We start from the raw sequence: 24712 nt of genomic DNA, 5'->3' as shown, positions 1-24712 counted from the left end.
AGCACGGTTGCGTTCTATTAAACTGAATGCAAATAGAACATTTTGATATATATATATGATATTGACATATTGTGCATGAATAGTTGTACATATGTTACATGTAAGGTTATGCGCATGTATATGAGTGTGTGTGGAGGTACTATGCAGCTGTTGTTTTTGCAGATTGAACAGATAATAGGGGTCAGACTCCCCAAAGGCTCATTAAACTTTTGGTAAAAACTGATGTAATCTTACATAAATACCCTCCTGGGAGTCAGAGCAGAAACAAGACTGGAATCAAATAAATGCCAGTAGACTCATTCCATTTGTATTTGTGTGCGTAGGCGGGTGTGCACGAGTGCGTATGTGTTTGTCTGTAGAAAGGGATCGTATGGGGACAGCAACAGGACTGGCCACCAGCTGCTCTTCCTAGATCCTAAGCTTCTCCACCCTCCCCTCCTTCTCTCTCTCCTGCTGTCTGCTCTGACAGGGAACACACAGTTCCTTTATGCCACTTGCCCATCATTCCGCACCCCACCTTGAGGCCGCCACTGTCACTGGACACTGCACACAGTCGGTCCCTGTCAATTAGACACTGCATCTGCCGGCAACAATAGAGCCCTCTCGCTTCCTGTCTGTCTCACTGCCTGTCGCTCTCTAAATTTCCTTAACTCTCCTCCTCTCTCCCTCCCTTTCTCTTCATTTCGGCTTGTCATCAAGTGCCGACTTCCCACTTTGCAGCTATTATTTACATGAGAAACGGGCTGCCGTCTTTTAATGAAAGAGTTATTTGTGTTTGTATTGATTTTCGTATGTGTGGCTGATTTTAAAGCATTAATCTGAAAAGCAAAGAGATGGCTTAATTTCAAAATTGCCTCCCATTCTTTCCACGGAAATACTAAACTAACTGAAAGCTGCTTTAAGAAAGAAAAAAAGCCCATTTTTCATGTGCTTGACTGGTTTTCTTTGTTTGTTCCTCTTTCTTGACTACATCTTTTCCTCATTCCCCAGAATCTTATTTTGATTCTGTTGTAAAGACACCTTGGTTTCTAGCAGCCACCCTTTCGCCCCTCCTCCCTCCTCTCCTGAAAGAGGCATCTCACGCCTTTGACCAGAACATGGGATGCATGCTCAACCAGGGAGGGCCCTGCATGGCAACGGCTCTGGTTGCCCTGGCAACTGCCCGTCCTTGAGGAAAGGGTACGTTGGACTTTGGTGGCCAAGGTTTTGACAAACTCATAAAGCATCTTGATACAACGATCCAGCTATTGCGGCACTAAATGATCTTGATCCCATGAAAATGACGTGACTGTGGCATCATTTTTGCTAAATAATTTTACGTGTTTCCCTACATGTATTGTGACAGTTATTAGGTTAAATGTCCACTGTGTGGCACTAAAAGTGAGTTACATTTTTTCCTAAAAGATTAGTTTTTTTTTAGATTAAAGACCTGTTCACACCAAATCCATTTTTTCCATGCAATTGTTCGCTCTGAACAAGCTTTTGAACGGGCACAATTCAGTCCAGGTCACTGTGCTAGGTGAAACTGTGTCAGATCAATGCTTGTCTGATGCAATACTTGTGATGCTTGACCTTCTCAAAGATCATCTCAGGTCTCCAGTGTGAGGCTGCAGGATCACAGGGTTCAAACAGAATCTTTAGACATTTTTTTGTGCTGATTAGCAAAATCTGCTAAATGGATTTAAACATTGTAAAAACATTGTGGCTCTCCCAAAACCCTTTTCCCAATCCCCCAAATACCCTGGTTGCAGGCCCAATGGCTTGATTGTTTTGCATTTTGAAGAAGGAGAGATATCAGAGAGGTCGCTGTTGTGTTTGATGCATTTCACCCGTGAATGCTTAAAAAATTGTGAAATGGGGTTTGTGAAATATCTGTTCTTAATAGATACGGCTGTCCCATAAGTGTACACCATTGGTACATCACAAAGTTTGATGGTAAGTGAAGCTAGCTATCTAGGAAGATTTCTTTTGCTAGCTGCATTATCTGCCAGCTTTATAGTTAGACATAGTTTTATTTACATGTGTTTTGTTCATGTTTTGTAGGTTTTTGAGTTCATGTCTTTTATTTTGAAATTAGTTTACTTCCTTGTCTGGTCATGTGTCTTTGTCATGTGGTTTCCAGTTTCCCTCATGTTTCATGTGTCTTGTTCTTATTGGTCTTTGGGTTATTGGTCTTGTTATCTTGTTATCAGTTCTGTTCTGTTATTGGTTCATATGTTATTAGTTTTGTCTTATCATTGGATGCCTTGTTATGTTATTACCCTTTTGTTTGTAGCCATTGTCTCTAGTCGAGTATTGTTGGTGTAACATCTTTGTCCATGATTAATGTATAGGCATTGTTCATAGTCAATTCAAGACTAGTTTAGGTTCTGGTTAGATTTTGTTTTGTTTTGAATGTTTTGGATAGCAGCACTGTAAATAAAACTGCACTTGGGTTCTCATAAATCTACAAACAAACTTCTACCCCATTTAATGCGATTGCTGGCAGTGTGTCAGGTGGCAAGTAGTCTTCCACAACTGATTGTAAATTTGCGTTCAGATCTACTCCATTTCTGTATGGAATGCCTACTTTTCTAGATTCAATCAATTCCCAGTGAATAAAATCAAGCCCTGCACTCTATTTTTTCTCATTCAGTGTTCCTTTTCACTCAGAAATACATCACGATACTGAAGAAATGTCGGTCGCAACTTTTGCTACATGCAGACTTTAATATATTTGGCGATTTCCCAGCTCCGTGGTTTTGTAATATCCCAATATTGTCGATCATTGTCTGTCAATGAGTGTCACAATCGGCACTGGGATATTTGTCAGAGATCATCTGATTACATCGTCCTATCACTCAGTCCTAGTTAAAACCTCCCTTTGGGGACATTTAGGGAAATAATTTGGAAAAACAATCCTTAAGTTAATAATGTTTTTTTTTTTATTATTATTATTATTATTATTACTGAATTCTAAAATGCAAGAAGTTTTTTGTTTGATTTAAGGCACGGTTACATTTAGCTTTGCATGACGAGATTCCGTCATCTCAATGGGTATTCGCAAATCCATTTCACACAATGGACTTTCGATGGCAAAAAAAATTTGCCACGTTGACCAATAGGGAGTTGCTTGTTGTGGGCGGAGCTTTATACACAGCTACAGTAAATATTTAAAATGGATAACATTTTAGCGGCAAGTTCCTTTTTAACTTCACTGTCCCAGATTTCATAGCGCAGCATTAAAAAGAGGCAGCTGGGCACTTTGTTTTTCACTGGTTTCTCAAGCGCTTAATATCCGGCCACGCCTTTTTTGCATCCAGAATTGCAGTGGTGGTGGTGTAGTTGGCTACAGCACAAAACTGTTAATCAGAAGGTCGCTGGTTCGATCCCCACGGCCACCACCATTGTATCCTTGAACAAGGCACTTCATTCCAGGTTGCTCCGGGGGGATTGTCCCTGTAATAAGTGCACTCTAAGTCGCTTTGGATAAAAGCGTCTGCCAAATGCATAAATGTAAATGTAAATTTTGCTGTGCTAAGGTAAATGTGGCCGCGCCTTTAAGTTTAGTGCGGGTTTGGGTTAATCTATAGATATTATGATTAGCTTTATATAAAACAGTAGAAGTCTATTATATGTCCCGTTTAGAAACGTGTTTGTGTATGCATGCATGTTTTTTGGGCTTCCTTCTTTGGCCCCCAATTGACTGCTCTGTGAGTCACCCAAGACTTCCTGTAGGACGTCTTCATTGATGTGTATCTCACTGGTCAGCTTGCTGTGATTGACAGTTCTTCTTTAATGGAGATAAATGTGATTGCTGAGGTTTGCCCCTCCCCAACCAACTGCAGCAGACTCCAGTGAGGGAGCAGATATCAAAATGAGTATGTGTGTGGCAGTGCAGGGATTTTGTGTTCCTTTAGTCACACATTCCCTGTGACCTCTGTCAACCAATCCACCTGTGTGAAATGATCGTTGTCTGTCTATTTCTTAGCAGCCTTTTCAGATCCCTGTAATTGAGACAGTATCTATCTGCAGCTCTGCTCAATGTGAGTGGAAATTGTGCTACATGTATAGCTTTTAAAAATCTCATTCTTTCATTAGATGTTTTTTCCTTTTTCCAACACATGGATACTTGTGATATAATGATGTCAGAATCCATCTTCCTATTTAAAATTAAAATTTGCCCATTGACATTTTTTTCAATTTATGGACAACAACTCAAGTGAGCTCAGAGAGACCATTATCAGATGTCCTTTTCTCTCTGTCATTATGGTAAAGGCTTCTAATGCAGCTGAGCCAGCATTTATGTTGTGTCCTACTGCCCTTTTTGACTTTTTACCTACTAAACAGATCCATGTTGCAGGCTGGACATAGACATCTCTATGATTCAGGTTCCTTAAAGTCATGGAAAAAACCTGGAAATGTCATAATATAGTAGAGTAATAAAAGTCACAGAAATTAATAAAATCTTAAAAGACATTCTATAGTTTATATAAACAAATTTCTGCTAGAAATTGCTTGTGTAGAGGAGCATGTGCTTGGAAGCCATAGTGATGTCCGATTTGAAAGCGAATCGTTCTTTTGAGTTTTTTTGTTTGTTTTGTTTTTTGGCCAAATTCACAAATTAATATGAATATGAATCCATGGCAAATCAGTCTCAATTTGAATGATTTTGATTTTAAATCGTCTAGTAATCACAAACAACTGAAAAGATTTAGGAAAAACCATGTTAAGAATGAACATGCACATAGTACAGTCTGTTCAGTTATTTATTTATTTATTTTTCTAACTACAACACATTTTTCAGTTTGGCCATCTGAAGATCTTGGTAGATGACAGCCTTTAAGATGGCATAGATTTTCTGATTTCTCTCTCTCTCTCTCTCTCTCTCTCTCTCTCTCTCTCTGGACATGTTTATTGACTGCAACATGTGGGGACCATGGATTGATCTAAAATTCAAAGCATGCAAGTTACACAAATGCATACATATGTCCACACACACATACACACACTCATATGCACATTCCAGCTGTTGAAGGCGGTCCAGGGAGCTCTTTTCCCAGGTGCTACACACATTTCCCTGTAATCTCTCTCCACACCAACTCCACCGGTGCTCTTAATTTGTTGCGATGGCGCCTGCTGGACGGATTTGGACCACAGATCCTATCTGTAGAGAGCTCTAACAACTGCACTAGGGCTGAGATGGACACACACACACATGGAGAGGTGTCCCCTTGTTTGTGATGACAAGTTTCTTTGTGTACGTCAGAATTGTTACGCAAATTAGCGTATTCAACCTTCTGAAAGTCACACGGAGCCTGGGTTTATGAGCCACTGGCATGTGTTTAAATATCCATATATATGGGGATCACTCTTAACATTTTTTATTCCCAGCATGAATGTACAGGACTGTAAATCAAAAGGCAACATGGAAGGCAAAAGAGTGCACAGAAATCAACTGGAAAACCCCTCCATACTTTTGGAAACTTTTGAAGACTCTTCTTGAATACAAGACCTAAGTTTGTTGCATTTTGACTCATTAAAGACTGGATCTATATATCCAATCTGTTAATTTTCTTTAGCTAACACAAAACTTCATACATTGACACTTTCTGTTGGGCTCTTTCTCAGCCTAAAGAGACTTTAGTAAGATTAAGCCCCATATTTAAATTGACATTAACAGATTGCAATGGTAGAAAGAGTTCAAAGTACTGTCTATACCAGTGGTTCACGACCCAAAAACTTTAAAGGCAGTCCAATCAAAATCTATGGCATTTTGGTGCAGATTGATCTGCCAAGAGAATGAAGGTTCAAGGGTTATCTCACCCAAAAGTGAAAATTCTGTCATAATTTACTCTTTCTTTTTCTGTGGAACACACACACACACACACACACACACGAACAAAAGATTTCAATACAATGGCAGTGGAAATCATAAAAGTAGTTCTATCAGGAAGACTTGCAGACTTGAGTGAAATTTAAGATGACATTTATTTGATGAATATAAAACAGAAAAGTAATGTCTCTCTTTGGCATAGGCCCCGCCTGGCGGTCCGAAGAAGTTGTACTCATCATATCCTGCCGTAGAAAGGAGGCAGGGGCGAGGAGCCTACCCCCGTGCAGGACGGTACTCAACTGGTGGTGGTGGGGTGGTGGAGGTTGCCGTGTTAGCACACTGAAACAGCAATGTGATAGATTGTGAGCAGACTTATAAAGCAACGGCTTACATGTGATTGGCTAGGAATTACCCAGCTAATGGTGCGCTGATGTACAGCTGCTAGTCTTCCCACTAGAACTATGCTGCGCTTACATTGCATGCAGCTAGAGCATCGTATAAGTCTTCCTGAAAGAAACAATCTGAAATTTTATTTATTCTTCAGTGAAAATCTTGAGATCTGTTGCATGTTAATGAGTGCACGAGAGAAGCTCATTCACATGCACATATTGTTTAACACTAAAAGTGTGCTTTCAGAAGATTTACAGTATGATTCACAAGTCCCATGGACTACTTTTATGATATTTTTGGGTCCTTTCTTTAGCTTTAAAGTAAGTCAATATACAGTGTATTGAAAAGACGGGCTGTGATATTAATTAAAACATCTCCTTTTGTGTTACGCATCAGAAATGAAGTCACATGGGTTCTGGTGAGTAAATTATGACAGAGATTTCATTTTTGGGTGAACTATCACTTTAACAATGAAGATTGAGACCTTGAGAATATCATTGATACCCTTCTTTAATCCTTGGACCAAGACCTGGTCCCTTACTAACAGACTGGGCAGACTAGCATGTTAATTGCATCAGACAAGAAGACCTAGAGAGGGAAATAAATTTGTAATTTATGCCCGTGTGGAGGGGTGAGTCGAATGCCAGTTGTCTAATTGCTTTCACAAAGTCTTGATTGAATTAACTGGTCAGGCTTGAGCCTTAATTGAATTCTGAAGCCCACTAATTCTTTTCCAAACTGAGGTCTCTCTCATATTTTCTTCTCTCTCTCTCTCTCTCTGGTAGAGATTGAGATAGTTGAACTTTTCATCACCTTCAGTGTGTCGATCATTACTTGGCCTCTGCGCTCACAGAATAACATAGAAAGCTCCAAAGACTCATGCATGTTAGTTTGTTAAATAGTTTGCCTTTTAACTAATAGTAAAAGTGATTGAAGTGCTGGAGGTCACCAAATTACTTTCGAGTTTGTTGGTTTAGTTCTGGTCAACTGCAGTATCCCACTATGTCAGGAGGCGGACCTCTTGAGCTTCACTGCTACCATCTATTTCTTGTTAGCATATCGCAACGCAAAAGTGAACACATTGCCAATGGTCTCTATCGCTCATGTCACCTCAAATTGGCAACTCTCGTTCAGCTCATTTACATGCACAATCTTACACCAATTAGTAGGGATGCACTGATATGAAAATGTTTTGGCCAATACCTATTTTAACAAAAAGATATTGGCAGATATCAATAACAATACCAATATTTTGCCACTTACGTTATTTTGTCATCAGATGACTGTTTTATTTTATTATGCTTTAAAAATTCACAAAGTGGTAAAAAAGCTTTTTTCATTTCTAACATTTTATAATTTCCATTAAACAAGGATTTGATTTGTTAAACACACGATAGGGCAACATTTTAAAGAAAGACACATTGAAAGATAAATAGAAGATAAAAAGATACAAAAAATAACAAAACATTTTAACATGATAATTGAAAGGAACTTTTTTTTATTTGTACTTCTAAAACATTTTTGCACATCTTTTTTTGCAGTTCAAAACAACAGAACACAGATTTTACATGCATACTGTATATAATAGAACATTACAAATTCATACCAAGCATATGTTGGGCAATTCTACGGAAATGTCAACCACATCATTGAAAAATAAAAGGTTTTAACCAAGGGAATAAACCCCCCTTTTAAATTCTGTTTTTAGTGGTATGATAGATAATGCCATCCAGGCTGCTAGAGGGCGCCACTTGTTCACACAGCGCTGATTGAAACCCTGGGGGAAGCGCTGAATGCAGACTGTATTTAAAAATGGTTTAGTTAAGGTTTAGTAACCATACAAGGCAATAATGTGATTACAATCTTAATTCAGTCAATCATGCAGCATTAATGGTTATCAAACTGATATCTCAGAAGTCAAAGTCTGCTAGTTTCAAAGCATTTTAGACGGTTTCCCTCATCATGTAGCCTATGGGTAAGTGCCAATTTCACATCTGTCAGGTCCGTTTATGGCGGGTTTTTTTCTGCATTAGTATGAAAACGAAAAAGAATTAAAATGGAATATTAAATGTTTTTAGGAGTGCTAAACCTTCTACATATTGTGGCTATTATTGTTTTTGGATTGTGCATTGGAATTCACAGAGTTTTTACACAGTTGTTTCTAATTCACTATAAATAAATCATTGGTTTTTCATATTGCCGTTTTCATGCAAATTGCAATATGCCAATAGTTTTAATTTGGTCAATAATTGCCCGATAATTATCAGCAGCCATTGGTGCATCTCATAATTTCTTTTTTCTAGTAAAACCTTTGATATTAGGGCAAAAATCGTAAAAACATCTAAAAATTATTAAAACAAGATCAATTTGATTTATCTGGTTTTAGAAACAACACTGCACAAGATATTTCGTTTTTTCAGAGAATGTGTACTGGCAGAATATTTATAGTCAAAACAAGTGAAAAAATCTACCAGTACTGAAGAAGTAATCCAAAGTGTTTAGAATACGTTACTGACCTTGAGTAATCTAAGGACAATTACATTTTACAACATGTAATCTGTAATCTGTAGTGGAGTACATTTCAAAAGTAATCCTCCCAACCCTGCATGTAAACAAACTCATTTAAAATGAATGTCTTCTGGCCACTTTGTCACTTCAGATCACTCTCAGTGTGAACGCCCTTTAAGACTGTAGTACTCTGTTTAACACTTTTTACCTTATTTTAATCCATTCCACAGAATTCCGCAGATTTTCCCCCCATGAAATGTTCCATGTGGGCATAATCACCATTATACATGATGGACTAATGTTGTCTCATCCAGACATTGGCACCAACAAATCCTAAAGACCTATTTGAACAAATCACACACCCATTTCACAGCATCTCACATTATTTTGGGAAAATACGTTTCAAGGCACTTCTGGGTCAATGCAAACCTATTTTGAGGTTTGATTAAAATCTAAAGCTGTTCTAAAGCACTGTAAAATGTGCTCTGATTATGTGGAGTAAGTACTACAAACGAATTTGTTAAGTAATCATTTTTTCAAGTTTCAAGTAATTATTTAAAACAAATAAACAGTCAGTAAAAAAATTAGAACAAAGGAACATATTACAAGCAATAGAACAAATCAAAACAATAGAATAACAATGCAAATACATTTTTGACAGCAGTATCAAGTATTTAAGTATTAACTCTTTTTTTTTTTTTTAAAAATGAATGTACCAAAACTACTTTAAATACTGGTATAGTCTTCATTGTATGATTATTAGAGATAATGCATTAATACTTTTTAAAGCTACTAAAGTTATTCAGCCAAGAGCAATGAGTGATTTTCTAATGGTCTTGTTACTTAATTAATATTAACAACATATTAGACAGCGGCAGAGCTATTGGGCTGTATTTACACTAACATCCTGCTGTTTATGTTCACTTTAGACATAACTGTATGTGTGTATTGATAATGTGTAACAAACATTTAACCCATCACTTCTTGTTCACACATTCCTCCCCTAGGTCACAAAAGGACATGCCCCATCCAAAGAGAAACCCCTCAGCTCCATTTTCCTGCTTTCAGCAGATTTTTTTTGCTGTGCTAACAAAACCAGGCATCCCTTGGTTCTTCATTTTTTCCGTTTTGTTTTTCCTTCCATGCCTTTCTCTTCATGCATACACACAGGCCTTCACCCACATTCACACATACACCTCTGTCCCTTGTCTCTCTTTAATGTAGCTTTCATTAAATGCAGTACTTTCAAGCCAGATTTGAGTGGCTGAATAGACGGGCAGCGGAAAAAAAGGGGAGGGGAGTTTGTCACTGCTACAGTCACCCCCCAGACAAAGGGCCCTTTTTGTTCTGGTCAGGACTGGAGGACATGTGAGCGTGTATGGGTTGGCATGTACAAATGTTCATTGCACACCTGTGTGTGTTCACGCTAGAGACCAGATCATGTGTTTTTTTCTGAATGGTTGGATTAGACGCTGTGTACAGCTAGCAGTGTGCATAGAGAACACCACGCAGCACCCAGGCAGCCATGATGAAAATGTCAGGCTGAAAGGTTTTGCAAGCGCAGCTGCCATTATTTGCACTACTGGCTTCAGCACCGTTGAACTCCTGAAGTGGACGCAGCTGGAGGAGTCATATCCGCCGGCACATATACACACACATTTCTGCCCTGCCACCAAGTAGATCCAGCGCACACGCAGCCATCTGCGTCTACGAATATTTCTTTAGCACCCACATAAATCAGCCTGGGTGAAATACTCTGGCAATCTTTGAAATCACCAGCCATTTACCTGTAATAAAACATGACTAGCATTCTGGCACCCGAGCACACCTTCACAACAGGAATTCCCTCACTCAGCTCACTAAGCCTCCAATTACGCTACTGCTACCTTTTCCTCGGTCTGCACATGTTATTAAAGGTTATAAACACAAGCAAGAGAGGGTTTTAAAGAGCACCAGGCGGTTTGCGTTCCATAGTCATTGAAATTCGACAACAGAGTTCTTGTTCAATGTCGGTTCTTGAACCACTTTGAGGTGATCTGGAGCGAATTGAGTTTAAAATTAGATCTGAGACGTTTCGAAATGACTTCCTCTCTACCTCGCTAAACAACCAGATTTATCACGTCCATCAAAAAGTGGGTCCAAACTGTCTCGAAAGTGTACTTATTTATGGTTTTGAATTTGCACCAAATACCAAAGCAAGATAAAAGGACAAATATTGTGTTCAAACAACGTCCTGTATCAAAGCACGGATGTGCCCTTTAATCAGGATTTTTCTCGTCACTATAAGGCTACAGCTGACACTGCTTTTCTCTTCATCTTCAAATTGCATTCCTCTAAGCAGGGCTGCCACGTCTACCACATGGGGTAGATCTGCGAGCTGACATGTACACTTCAGCAGCCATGTTTAACACGGTTCCCACATTTTGAATGTAGATCTGTGCTGGCTAACATTATTTCTATTGGTTGGATGGAACCATTTGGAAGCGAGTAGACATGCAAAGTCATGACCAGATGGCAAGTGGTGGACACTCAATGCCATCCTTCCTCAACCTTCATCAGTGTGGTATAGGCTAATTACTGACATGACATCATCAATTAATATGACATACTTTAAAATAAAATTGTTTCCCTGTTTATTTATAAAATTATAGATAATATATTTATTTATAGATATATATTTATTTGTAATATTAAAAGATTATTCTGCAATATTCGTGCAAATATCTTTTTTCAAGAATTTCATTTTCTTGATACCAAGAAAATGTAAATATCATCCTGTTGCTAATTCTGGTGCCATTTTATAGTATGCTGTCATTAGCAAAATTATATGAGATGTGACAAATTTTAGATGAAATCAATGACAATTTGAAAATAAAATAAAAAACCTCAGGATATGGCCAAGTGTGATCTTTAAACAGCAGACGGATGTAATTTAATTAAATAATATACAGTCACATGCACTGCACGATACAGAATGTACAAGAGGTGCGGCTCTGCTCTGATTCCCACACCACACACACACACACACACACACACACACACACACACACACGCACACACACACACGGGTGCACACACTAACACAAACGCAACACACTGCTGGTGCATAATTTTCATGCAGTGTGTTTACAGTATAAACGCCTGTTAACACTTAAATGAACTCCTCCGGTGCAGCTCAGAGATTTCAGCTCAAGAGTCAACAGGAGTATCCCAGCAATAATGTGAAGCATGATATAACTAACCCAACTCAAAGATCTGTCAAAATAAAAGTCCCGCTAACAGGAAAGCTCTTCAAATGGATGCGTGAAATTGAAGACAGAAAAACTGAAATGGACTAAGCATAATTTGAATCTGTTAGACTTTATGCAGTTCTTTTAATCAAGTCATTTTCTGTGTAAATTCATAACAAATCTGAGGCTTTTTATTTGTTGATTATAGTATCGATTTAGTATTGATACCAAGGTACCAGGGTTGGTATCGTACTGAAGCCAAAATGTTGGTATCGGAGCAACCCTACTGTGTTGTGATACCTCTGCCTTGCGACCTGCTTCAGTAAACGTTATTTCACCACCTTGTGGTCTCCCAACGCTATTACGCCAAACATTAAACAGATGCCCATTTAAGTGAATAGAAAAACATGTGAATTAAGCTTCTAATTTATCAATGCCTCAAAAATATATCGATAAATTAAGTGCTGGTAATAATTGATATATCAATATTTTAAATGACATGTTTATAATAGAAGGGATCTATTCAAGAATTTGTATTTGTATTTTTGTATATTTTAATAGATCTGGAAAAAATGTGCATCATTGACACATATGCCCTTTTTATAAGCAGAAACAACTTGTAGATTTGAAAACAATTATTATTTTTTCAACACTAGAGACTTTAAAAGCACACAATTGTCAGGACTAGTAGGACATTCAACATGTGAGATCAGGTCGTAAAAGAACAAATCATATTTTCAGCACTCTCTCTCTCTCTCTCTTTCTCTCTCTCTCTCTGGCTCTCTCTCTCCAATTTCCACTCTGCTTCCATTCTGTCAATTTTTTTCTATCTTCTTGATGTTGACCTTATTCCATTTGGTCCCATTCTGTTTTCCATTGTCTGCCACTGCTGCGTTTGATTATGTTTCTTTCAATTTTTAGAAATCTGAGTTCTATCCTAAGTCCTTAAGCTTTGTTGCCGTGCCTGTCTTGGTGACTCAGATGACACTTTCTCTGGATGCACTAGCCTCATATTTCTCTTTACACATGGATAGCTTTGTCATAAATCATTTGGAAAGAAAAACATGTCAAAACTCATTTTAAACCCAAGGTGCTCTCTCTTTCCCTTTGTATTTATTTTTTTGAAGCAGTCTAAATATTTATTATATACTCTTGTTCAGATGTGATTTTGTTATTTAGCTATGGATATTTAACCATGCGAACCATGTGAGATATGGCAAACAGTTTGTGTGTGTAGGTATGCGTGAGTCCCGCTGTGTTTGGGGAACCGATGTGTGCTAAACGAGAGAGTGTTGTCAGATTCCTGGTGCAGGCTTATTAGAACTTGTCAGCTGGATTTGGGAAAGACTAAGTTTGCTTAAACTCTTAAGAGGGAGAAAGCGTGTGGGTGTTTTTAGAATAAGAGAACGAGCACAGATGTGTTGAGTGCAGAGAGGGAATATAAAAACGTGTATGTGTGTGTCCTTGTGTGGGAGTCTTAAGTGTTCCTGGATGCTGAGCTGGTCCTGTGGTTCACCGAGGTGTTGAAATAGGATTGAGAGAGCCAGTCCGAGCAAGCAGGTGAGGGGAAATGGGGAATAGCGCCCTTTCTGTCTGAAACGTTTCACTAAAATTAAATGACCATTAGGCACTAGTTAACCTCTGACACCTGTAATTGAGCTGAAAGAATGTGATCTCACCGGCTCTGCGGAAGTACAGTCCAGCTTATTTGCGTATGTTTAAAAACACGACTGAACCCTGACTGGAGTTGCTTTCTCCAAATAAACCCATTTACAGACATTTTTCTTGGCATGTCCCCCGCTCCAATCCTTGCTGTGATTGCCAGCTAAGACTATGGAGGCCAAAGTGTCTGTGCTTTATTGCTTTAACTCCCCTAAAACGGTTGAGATATTGAAGGTGTGTTCAAACAATTTGCCGTGGAAGCGAGGTCACCAATTAGGAATGGAGTGACGGGTTTTTCAAAATTAGCCAGTTGAGACAGTCCCTCCAGATGTGTGTGGATGTGGGCTTTCTCTGTCTCTGGTCTGACGTGGGCTTTTTCTCTCACTCTCAGGGCTGGGTTACTGTAGAGGGATGTACTCTACCCCAATGTGCAGTTCATCCTGCCAATTAGTTTTCCCAATGGTTGGGAAGTTCTTTGTTTGTTTGGTAAGGGAAAGTACAACATGACAACTCTCAGTTCTGAAAGCCCTCCAGGGAATTCCAGTATGTACACATTCAATTTCTACAACACAAAACACACACCCCGAGCAGTGTATTCTTATTCATGAAGGAATGACTCTTATGAGCCAGTTCTTTTCAGTCTAAAGTGTGTAAGGAACAGCGTGACCATTGTAGTCCAATTCCTGGACGAATAACTTTTATGAGCGGTTTATTTTGAATGTATAGCGTGGAACACACATCACGGCCATTGTAGTCTGATTCCTGAATTAATTAAACTTATGAGCTGGTTCTTTTTAATCTATAGCGAGAAACACAGTGTGCCCAATATAGTCCGTGTCCTGAACGAATGACTCTTATGAGCCGGTTCTTTTCCTCAGCAGAACTGACTGTTCTGCCAAATGTTCTGGCCAAAGAAGATAAATAAACAGCACTGGACATTGTGCCTTTGCAGGTGCACAGAATTTTGGGATGGATTCCCGCACCAACAGAGATGGGGGTGATGGGGGTGGGGGGTTGTCCCAGGTGAAAATTGCAAGCTTCTGTGAAAGGAATAAGAAGGATGAGTCACAATTATCCATTCTATTTGGGAATACTCTCTTTCAGGACAACTACTGGAGCAAACGTTTGAAAAGAATCTTGCTAAGCAAGTTGGCTTAAATTTAAATGTTGACATGTTGATGTCTACCTAGCTACCTGAATAAAAATAGGGTTCATCCATTTTAATTGCACAGACATTTGAAGGTTACTCTATTGCACTCTTAATTACTGAGGTTTGTGACCGCTACAATAATGCAAGAATGTCTGCATTTGCATACTTGCGTACTGTTTCTGGCCTTATTTCTCATCCTTTCCCTATTTTCCCCCTCTCTTTTGCTTGCTTTATTCAAAAAGTGTAGACACTCATGAGCGGATCAAAGGAAGTGGAATGATCTTAACGTGCCATGCAAGAGTGCAGGATTTAAATTATTAAGCTCATATACTGAACATGAACTGTGTTTACCTGACTCTATTGCTGCACTTTACATGTGTGGAATGCCCTAAAGTGTGTTTCAGCTCGACTCCAGCGGCCCATTATTTCTATGACGTGATACAGCCCTTGGCAGTCATGTAATATTGAAAAGTCGACTCTCTTCTCTGTACCTTGTCTCATCGTTTTCTCTATCTCTGTTTCAGCATGCCTTTCGGGTTTCTTCAAGACGGCGCAAGGTGACGAGAAATGCCTGCAGTGCCCAATCAATAGCCGCACTACCAATGATGGAGCCACCAACTGCGTCTGCAGAAACGGATATTATCGCACAGACTCAGACCCCTTACAGATGCCATGTACAAGTATGTTCTCTGCTTTTTCTCCATCTACATGCAAACCCAGTGTTGCAGTTACTTTGAATCTGAGAGTGTTTAAATGCACATTCTTACAGTGATTATGCTTAATAAGCCAACAACATGGGTGGTCATGTAAACACCTAAAATGGTTTTCCATTATCGGGGTAAGGTCATAAAGTTTAAGCAAAAAAAACTACAAAAACAATCAACATTGATATATTTCAGATTTTTTTACTCCAGCTTCACAAGCCACTCAACCTAAACTAGTACAGACAAGCTACACATGCTCAAAAAATTTGAGTATTTTTGTAATGTTTTCCAGTAAAAATATCTAAACATTCTTAAAACAAGATAACTTTACTTGAGAAGCAAAATTACATAACATATTTTGTTTGATAACAAAATTTAGTAACGTTAATGCTTATTACAAGAACAAACAAATTGCCTGTGGGAAATACAAGTAGCGGTGTTATGATAAAATGAAACATTGCTGTTTTTATGTCACATTGTGTGCAAACAATCACTCTACACTTAACTGTTAAGAAAACAGTTGAACTACTGTTTGCCCAAAAATGAAACTTCTCTCATCATTTACTCACCCTCATGCCATCCCAGATGCGTATTACTTTCTTTTTTTCTGCTGAACTCAAACAAAGATTTTTAGAAGAATATCTCAGCTCTGTAGGTCCATACAATGTATGTTAATGGTGACCAGAACTTTGAAGGTCCTAAAAATATAAAGGCAGCATTAAAGTTATTCATAAGTCACCAGTGGTTAAATCTACGTATATCTTCAGAAGCGATATGATTTAAAGTCCTTTTTTACTATAAATCTTTTACTTTCACATTCTTCTTTTGTTTTTGGCGATTCACATTCTTTTTTTTATATCGCCTCGTACTGGGCAGAGAGGAGAATTTATAGTAAAACATAAACCTTAAATATTGATCTTTTTCTCACCCACACTTATCATATCGCTTCTGAAGATAAAGATTTAACCACTGGAGTGTGGTGGATTACTGTTATGCTGCCTTTACGTGCTTTTTGGAGCTGAATGGTACCCATTCACTTGCATTGTATTGATCTACAGACTTTAGATGTTCTTCTAAAAATCTTCATTCCAGCTGGTCGACCAGCTCGTTAAGCTAGTACAAAAAAAATAAGCATGTTGGAACAGCAGCTCACCAGTATCCCAAGTTGTGGACCTGTAGTTAAAACACTATTTTTTTTTTTTAAGCATGGTATACTAGACAATAGCCACAAACTTCATGTTTTTCCACATACAAACAGCAGCTTTTTCCTCCTCATTCCCACTGACTTCAGTTGTAATCATCAGGCAGAGTACAACCGAGCCGTGGCATTATTGTTGACACAGATGAGGCTGACAAGACGAAGAGCGAGACAGAGAGAGAGAGCTCCTCATGCTATTGTGAGCGCTGTGTATTTGTTACTCGCTGAAAGAAGGGAGGTGGGGGCAGAGAAGAAAGAGAAAGGAAGCAAGGAGCGAGACAGAAAGATCATTCGAGCTTTCGACAAAAGCCATTTGCGAAAGCCTGGCCCTGGGAGAAGAGCAGCTGTTGTGAATAAGAGAGCAGCATCATGTCGCAGAGCTGAAGCTTGGTGGGCCTTGGCTTGATTAAAGAGAGGAAACGGCAGTCGTTAACGGCAGCCATTACCGCCCACTAACCTGGGAATGGGATGTTTAGAAATGGCTTTGCATGCGACTAAGAGGCTTTAACAGCCATAGCTTCAAGACACGGTTGCCTCCTAATGGCCTCATGGCTAAAAGAGCTGTAAATATGTAATCAATTGGAGGCTCCATCTTTTTTGGGCTTCTTTTAAAAGGGCAATGGGCGGAGGGTTATTTCTTGATTACCTCATTTGCCTCCTTGAGGATCACCCACAGTAATTGCAAGCACATGCCGGTTGAAGATAAACACAGGGCATTGTTAGCTTTAGTTGGCTGTCAGTCAAAGGGAGGTCTCAGAGGTGTGCTTTGTTTGGTGTGCTCTCACTCTCCTTGAGATGTACTTTTCATGACCAAACGCAAATTATGTTTACAAACACAGGAACAGCACTTCTTTAGGACACCCATTCAATGTTGATTCTCTCATGCGAAAGAACGTGTTTCACCAAATAAGCTTGTGATTTCATTGTAATTTTAATTAGCTTGATGAAAATGCACAATTTTGCCATTTTAAAACTCCATACTTTAATTGTATAGTGCAATCAACCCATCTAACATTGAAAATCAAGCCATGCCTGAGCCATGCCCATGGCTTAATGGTTAGCACACATGTTCTGACATGTTCTATTCATTTGCTCTGTCCCAAATCCTAATGAGCTGCCTATGGAGGGAGCATTTTAAGGCAACATAGGATCCTGATTATAAATAAACTGCATATTTTCTAGGTTATATACTCAAAAACATTTTGATGAGCAAAATTAACGTGTCGACATGGTCTGGTGAAAGACGTGACTTGATTCACCTGAGGTGGCTATCCTGCACTTGAAAAAGCCTGCACAGCGGAAAAATAACTAATAATGTGAAAACATCCCCGAAGTGATTTCATAACTATTTTGCTGAGTTTGCTTGTCTAACGAGAGGACATTTTCCTGCATGTGCCGCAAGTGAGAGAAGGAAGAAGCACGCGCAGCCTGAGATGAAATTAAACTTTGTATCTGCTCCAGATATCCTCTTTTTTAAATAATATTTGTATTATTAATTCTATTTAAAATATGTTACATTAATATGACAGTAATTTAAATGCATCCTCTGTAAAAACATAGTGCCAAACATAAATGTGTAAAAAAATGTTGATCAGTTTTATGGGGGGGGTATGAACCGACTAGTAATTCCATAGTCGACTAGTAGCATCAGAACCGTTTAGACGACTAGTCTCGCACATCCCTAATTAATATTGTTAACTCGTACTTGTTTTTATATGTGTCTTTAGCTGTACCTTCGGCCCCTCAAAGCGTCATCTCCAGCGTGAACGAGACATCGCTGATGCTTGAGTGGAATACTCCACGGGAGACCGGTGGTCGCGATGACGTGGTCTACAACATCATCTGCAAGAGCTGCGGAGGCGGCCGGGGCGGCTGCACGCGCTGCGGTGACAACGTGCAGTTTATTCCACGGCAGCTGGGACTCACGGAAACCCGGGTCTTTATAAGCGACCTTCTGGCCCACACACAGTACACTTTTGAGGTGCAGGCCGTCAACGGAGTATCAGACCAGAGCCCTTATTCGCCACAATATTCATCAGTCAACATCACAACTAACCAAGCTGGTAAGTCCATACCACCATTTGCTTACTTAACTTTTGTTGTTTCGTTATTAGCAGCATCGTTTGATGCCATTACTTGCCGGGCTGGGTTGACACAAGTGCAAACTACCTGAGGACACCAATTCAACTGCAACTTTTTTTTTTTATGGTTTAGGTGTTGCTTTGATTCTTTGTAACTTAATTTTCATTTTTTAAATATCGTGGTATACTCTTATTTAGCACTTTATTAGGAACACTGTTGTCCTAATATGTGTGTGCTTCCATCTGCAGAACTGCTGCTCATTTGGATGTTTTTAGTTTTTGGCAACATTCTGAGTAATTTCTAGAGACTGTTGTGTGTGAAAATCCCAGGAAATCAGCAGTTATAGAAATACACAAACCAGCCCATTTGGCACCAACAATCATGCCACTGTCAAAATCACTGAGGTCAAATTTTTCCCCATTCTGATGGTTGATGTGAACATTAATTGAAGCTTCTGACCTGTATTTACATGGTTTTATGCATTGCACTGCTGCAACACCATTGGCTGATTAGATAATCACGTGAATAAGTAGGTGTACAGGTGTTCCTAATATAGTCCTCAATTGTCCTTATTTTAGGTAGCCACTGATTATAAAAATCTAGTTTTGGGGTGAATTTTGTGGGACTTCAGATTACAATGGCAGTCTATTGGCTATTTAATTAGCTAATATATCCAACAAAGTTTTTTTTTGTGATACAGTTCAGTGTCAGCTACTGTTATGTGTATTTTTTTTATTTTTTTTTTATTATAAAAAAAGATGTATTGTTTTATTGCTGTAAACAAAAATTGCATTTGTGCAACACTGAGTTTCTGAGAGTTACTTCGGCTACATGCTGGGGTAGACTGGGACGAGAAATCGGCCCAGGATTTTACATAGAAACTGGCCCAAAAGTTGTTGAGCAGTCCTTTTCTGCATATCGCTGCCCCCTTCGGCTTACCGTGGCCCATTTGGACCCATTTTGTGGCCAGCCCTTTTGGAAAAGTCCCAGTTCTCCCGATGGCCAGTCTGCCCCTGGCTACATGGTCCGTATAATGCTTTTACAGTTAATTTTTCAGACCATACCAATCCAAATGCAAAAATAGAAAAACAGTTTGAAACTTTCATTTTTAATTTTTTCCCATTTATTAAAGAATGGATATTTGTCATTTTTTCTCCTTTTCTTCAATTTAGCTTTTTATAAATTGTAACTTAAGAATCGTTTTTTTTAATAATTGACTTATCGGCAATTTTCTATTTTTGGACATTGAGAAGTTTATCATGCTAATTGGGATCGTAACCTAATTAATTGTATTAATCATAATAATAATATTTTATTGTAAATATGCTTTAATGTATTAAGGCCTTTAAATGTGGAGCATACTTGCAATTTTCTTTGGACCATTTCTCCTTGTATGTTATTCACTGGAAAAAACTGCCACATGTTGGCTGGCAAAGTGAAGATCTCTGAATTCCGAAAATGATTTGCAGGTAAATTCCATATAAAGGCGTTAATACATTAGAATAGATTCATACCAAAACATTTATGTAGCCTAATGTTTTGGAATGATTTGCAAAATTCTGGGCTTTTCAACGCAATAGTGGCTAACTGGACTGACAAACCCATATGTGGCATTTTTCTTCCAATTTGGTAATGTGACTGCTCTAATGGCAAGTCAATTACGTAAAAAGGAATTAATGTATGATCTATAAGAATACAATAATGTAATTCCTTGGAGTGAGAGTGAACGAGGAGGGCAACATTCGGAGCTGTTCATTGCAATAGCAGCTGGAACTCATCCAGCCAGCAATGGGCAAAAGTTTCCTTTTAGTTAGAAATGAATATTGCACAAGGATAAATGGACTTGGTAAATGGCATGGTAACTCAGTATAAAGGCTTTAATGCATAAGAAAAGATTAATAACCTTAAAATTTTAAAGTAAAGGAAAAGACATTCAGAAGAGGTTACCATTGTTTATTGCTAGTATCCTATGCTTTGTAAATAAACTTGATTAAAAAAAAAAAGTGATACAAGTGGCAGGAGGACTGACATATGATCCGTCAGTGCCAGCTTCCAGCCAGCGAGAGATCAAACCCCTATCATCCACTGCACGGAGCAAACAATACAAAGCCAAAACCTTTATGCTTGCGCAACCTTTATGCTTTATGCTTTATGCTTTATTTATGCTGGCTGCTCAGTTGGTCGTGTGAATGGTTTGCCCACAGTCTTGATAATGTCTGTGTGCCAACCCCTCTGCGTGGCAAAGGTGGCACGTGTGTCTTTAGTTGTCAACCCCTTGGCAAGCCTTTCAAACTACTCCTCAAATACATGCAGACCGTTCCCTAACCCACACCACTGTGATAATGGTACAGCCCACAGCACAAATTGCAACACAAAAAAGAAATGGAAAATCAATGGTCAATTATTAAAAAAAAAAAAAAATTCTGAAGTTACAATTAAGAAAAAGTCAAGTTGAGAGAAAAAGACAATATCCATTCTTGAAGTAACCTGATTTATTTTTTTTTTTTTACAAAAATTCAAGATATCAGACTCTATTTTTACATTTGGGTTGGGTTGTGAAGCGTTACATGGGCCCTTTACAACCATAACAGTTTTTATCACATTCACAGTCACCTATCTTTAGTTAATACACTAAACTTCACTCAAAGAATCGACACTGTAAATAACCAATCCTTTTTATAACTCTGTAGCTTGGCATAAATAGCATTTGAGCCATAATATGCATGATTATACATCTTTTATGCTTTCACGTCACCTTTTCTTATTAAATTGTCCCGTTTTATGTATTGTATAGACTTCTTGATGTTTTCGTCTCTGTTATTCATCCAAAGATGGTTTGAAGTCCAGATAGTTCCATATGTGTGAGCTCATAATGTGTAATAGAGAGTTAAATAGATCTCACTACGCAACTCGCTTTGTTACCTCCAGATTACATCCTGATTTCATTCTCTGGCTCACATAAACCACACAACCATCCCACCATGTCACCATGAGATTAGACATAATTCCCAGAAATTTAAAGTGATGCACGTTGAATCGGACCCAAACCATTCTGGGACAGATTATACAGAGCCGATCTCTCTAGCCAATGATGAATTTTAATGAAAAACAGTTTCTTGCTACTGATTAGACTTTAAACTTTTTCCCCTCTTAAAGCAAAAGCAATGGCTGGGAGACATACTACAATCAGGCGCAAAGGCAACAGAGTTTTTCCGCTCATGCGATTGTGGTTTAGATTACCGTGTTCCAATTATTTTAGAGGGACTGCAGCATTGATTTGCTCTCGAAGTGTCTCTAAAAAATGTGCGGTTGATCGTGCCAGATCTGTACTCTATGCTCTTAGGGGCTCAAACGGAGTCAGACATTATTTTATGTTCCTCATCCTTGTTGGCTGCAGACAGATCAGACCCATCCCTACTTTAGCCTAGCAAAGCTGCCTTTTTTAAAGCTCGACAGCAGTTTAATTGGTTGTGACACATTGCTAACTTCCAAATTCAAAACTTCTCCAACATTTGCACATCTCAAAGGGAGGTTTAAGCCAGTCTTTTGTACAGAAAGCAAGCTGGAAGAGATGCGCCTTTGAATCCATGGAGTGTTTACATCATGACGGCAATGCTGGGAGAGCAGGAGGCCTGTGGAGATTTCCATTATTCAACCATCACACAGAGCAAAGAGAGGCAATTAAATACAAACTCTTACATAACCTTATACGTATATAATTTTATATGACTAAAAATAAAAGCTTTGAGCTGAGTGCACATGCACTGTAAACAGATTTAAACAACTAACGTACTCCCTCCAAACTAATTTCACTGGCCCACATGTTTGCAGTCAACTGTGAGAGTCCTATTAATGCAGTAATGTGTGCGTAGAGACAATGCATTAGTATAAATATTGTCTCTGAAACACACAAGTTAAAAGACATACACATCTGTACCGCAGGCCTCAGAAGACGAGAATGGCGGACTCAAACCCGGCCTCATAAACTGACAGGGAGTTCCAGTAAAGACTTCAACTTTTTACATGCAGTCTCTCAACAGTTACACTAAGTGCACTTGAGACATTTAGGGGACTTGTGAATGTATGTGAAAGTGCCATGGGAGCTGGATGATGAGGCTGTCAATGTTTCTTCGAACAAGAAAAGACTGATCGGCTGAAAACAGAAGGGTTGTTAGATTCACTTCATCTGAATCAGCTGAAACACATCTTTGAAATGAAAGCCAACTTCTTTTCCTAAGTTTAAAGGTCTGTATCTTTTTTTGGAGAACAACCGTGAATTTGTGCAGTTCGATTTAAACATACAGTTATGTTACATTACTAGTTATAAAAGCAGCCTTGACGCATACTGGGATTAGGATTAATGCAGAACAGTCATATCACATAACCAGGTTTGATGTAATATGTAAATATGATTGGTATGGAATAAGGAGATTGGCTGAGGCCAGGGCTGTATGATTATTTTTTAGGTGTTAGCACAAGTGCTTTTAATTATTTATAATATTATACTCTCCTAATTTCCTTGACTGGCCATTCCTCCTCTGGAAATTGAGCAACTTTATGCTCACAGACTTTGAGGGCGAACTCTCTTTTTCGCTCGCAGGCTATAATGTGTGATTATTTCTGTCCAGACAGCGCGTCCACAGCAAGCTGCTATAGTTCAAGCGCTGGATATTTGGCAATAGCAAAGCAGATATCAGACTCACTGGGCCATGTAGTCGTTGCATATCATCATTTTTTATCGTCCTGGGTCAGGCTGTTGGTATGAATGAGTAGATGAATATAGATCTTCATGAATGAATACTTTACCTTTAAGACTTCGAAATGTAAATGTCCTCTGTTATGATTGGCTAACCTTTACATAGAAGTACTCCATCAGTTACTGAATATGCAATTGGTTTACAATAAATATAGATGCACTGAGATGAAAATCTTTAGCTGATGGAAAAAAACTATAGGCCAAGTGCTACTTATTCACCTTGTTTTGTTTAGGAATTATGGTTTAAAAGGTAACACTTTACAATAAGGTTCTATTTGTTAACATTGACTGGACTGACCAACACGTACGTGGTAATTTGACTGCTCTAATGGCAAATCAATTCCGAAAAAATGAATTAATGTATAGATCTATAAGAATACAATAATGTAATTCCTTGGAGTGAGAGTGAACGAGGAGGGCAACATTCGGAGCTGTTCAACGCAATAGCAGCTGAACTACGTTTACAGCATTTATTAATTTTAGCTAATGTTAATTTCAATATACAAATATATATATAGGTATACAAATACCTTTTTAAAATCAAAAGTTGTGTTTGTTAACATTAGTTAATGCACTATTAACTAACATGAACTAGCAATGAAATTTTGTTTTTTTATTAACTAACATTAACAAAGATTAATAAATGGTTTAAACAATGTATAGTTCATTGTTAGTTCATGATACCTTATGCATTAACTAATGTTAATTAATGTACAATTGTGTACATGTACAAAGAGCTTCAACCCTATTTTATCATTTTAACAGTAAATAAGTAGATCCGTTGAACATGACAGGCCAAAATGTTAAGAGAGCCAGAATGAAAGACAATATATATATATATATATATATATATATATATACACAGTGAGGAAAATAAGTATTTGAACGCCCTGCTCTTTTGCAAGTTCTCCCACTTGGAAATCATGGAGGGGTCTGAAATTGTCATCGTAGGTGCATGTCCACTGTGAGAGACATAATCTAAAAAAACAAATCCAGAAATCACAACGTATGATTTTTTAACTATTTATTTGTATGATACAGCTGCAAATAAGTATTTGAACACCTGAGAAAATCAATGTTAATATTTGGTACAGTAGCCTTTGTTTGCAATTACAGAGGTCAAACGTTTCCTGTAGTTTTTCACCAGGTTTGCACACACTGCAGAAGGGATTTTGGCCCACTCCTCCACACAGATCTTCTCTAGATCAGTCAGGTTT

At 38.4% G+C, this 24712-nt stretch overlaps 1 protein-coding gene across 1 annotated transcript in view; it reads left to right on the top strand.

Annotated features, from left to right (window-relative positions):
* The window catches only part of LOC127625916 (ephrin type-B receptor 2-like), a 209039-nt gene that overhangs the window by 129433 nt on the left and 54894 nt on the right, over nt 1-24712 (top strand). The window contains exons 4-5 of the mRNA XM_052101373.1: nt 15280-15435; nt 18385-18720. Of these exons, the coding sequence (XP_051957333.1) occupies nt 15280-15435; nt 18385-18720 (492 nt within the window). The remainder of the gene's footprint in view (nt 1-15279; nt 15436-18384; nt 18721-24712) is intronic.

Source organism: Xyrauchen texanus, chromosome 32, assembly GCF_025860055.1.
Source record: "Xyrauchen texanus isolate HMW12.3.18 chromosome 32, RBS_HiC_50CHRs, whole genome shotgun sequence".
Classification (NCBI taxonomy): domain Eukaryota; kingdom Metazoa; phylum Chordata; class Actinopteri; order Cypriniformes; family Catostomidae; genus Xyrauchen; species Xyrauchen texanus.
Note: the sequence above shows the minus strand (reverse complement) of the source record. Positions and strands in the feature narration are given on the sequence as shown.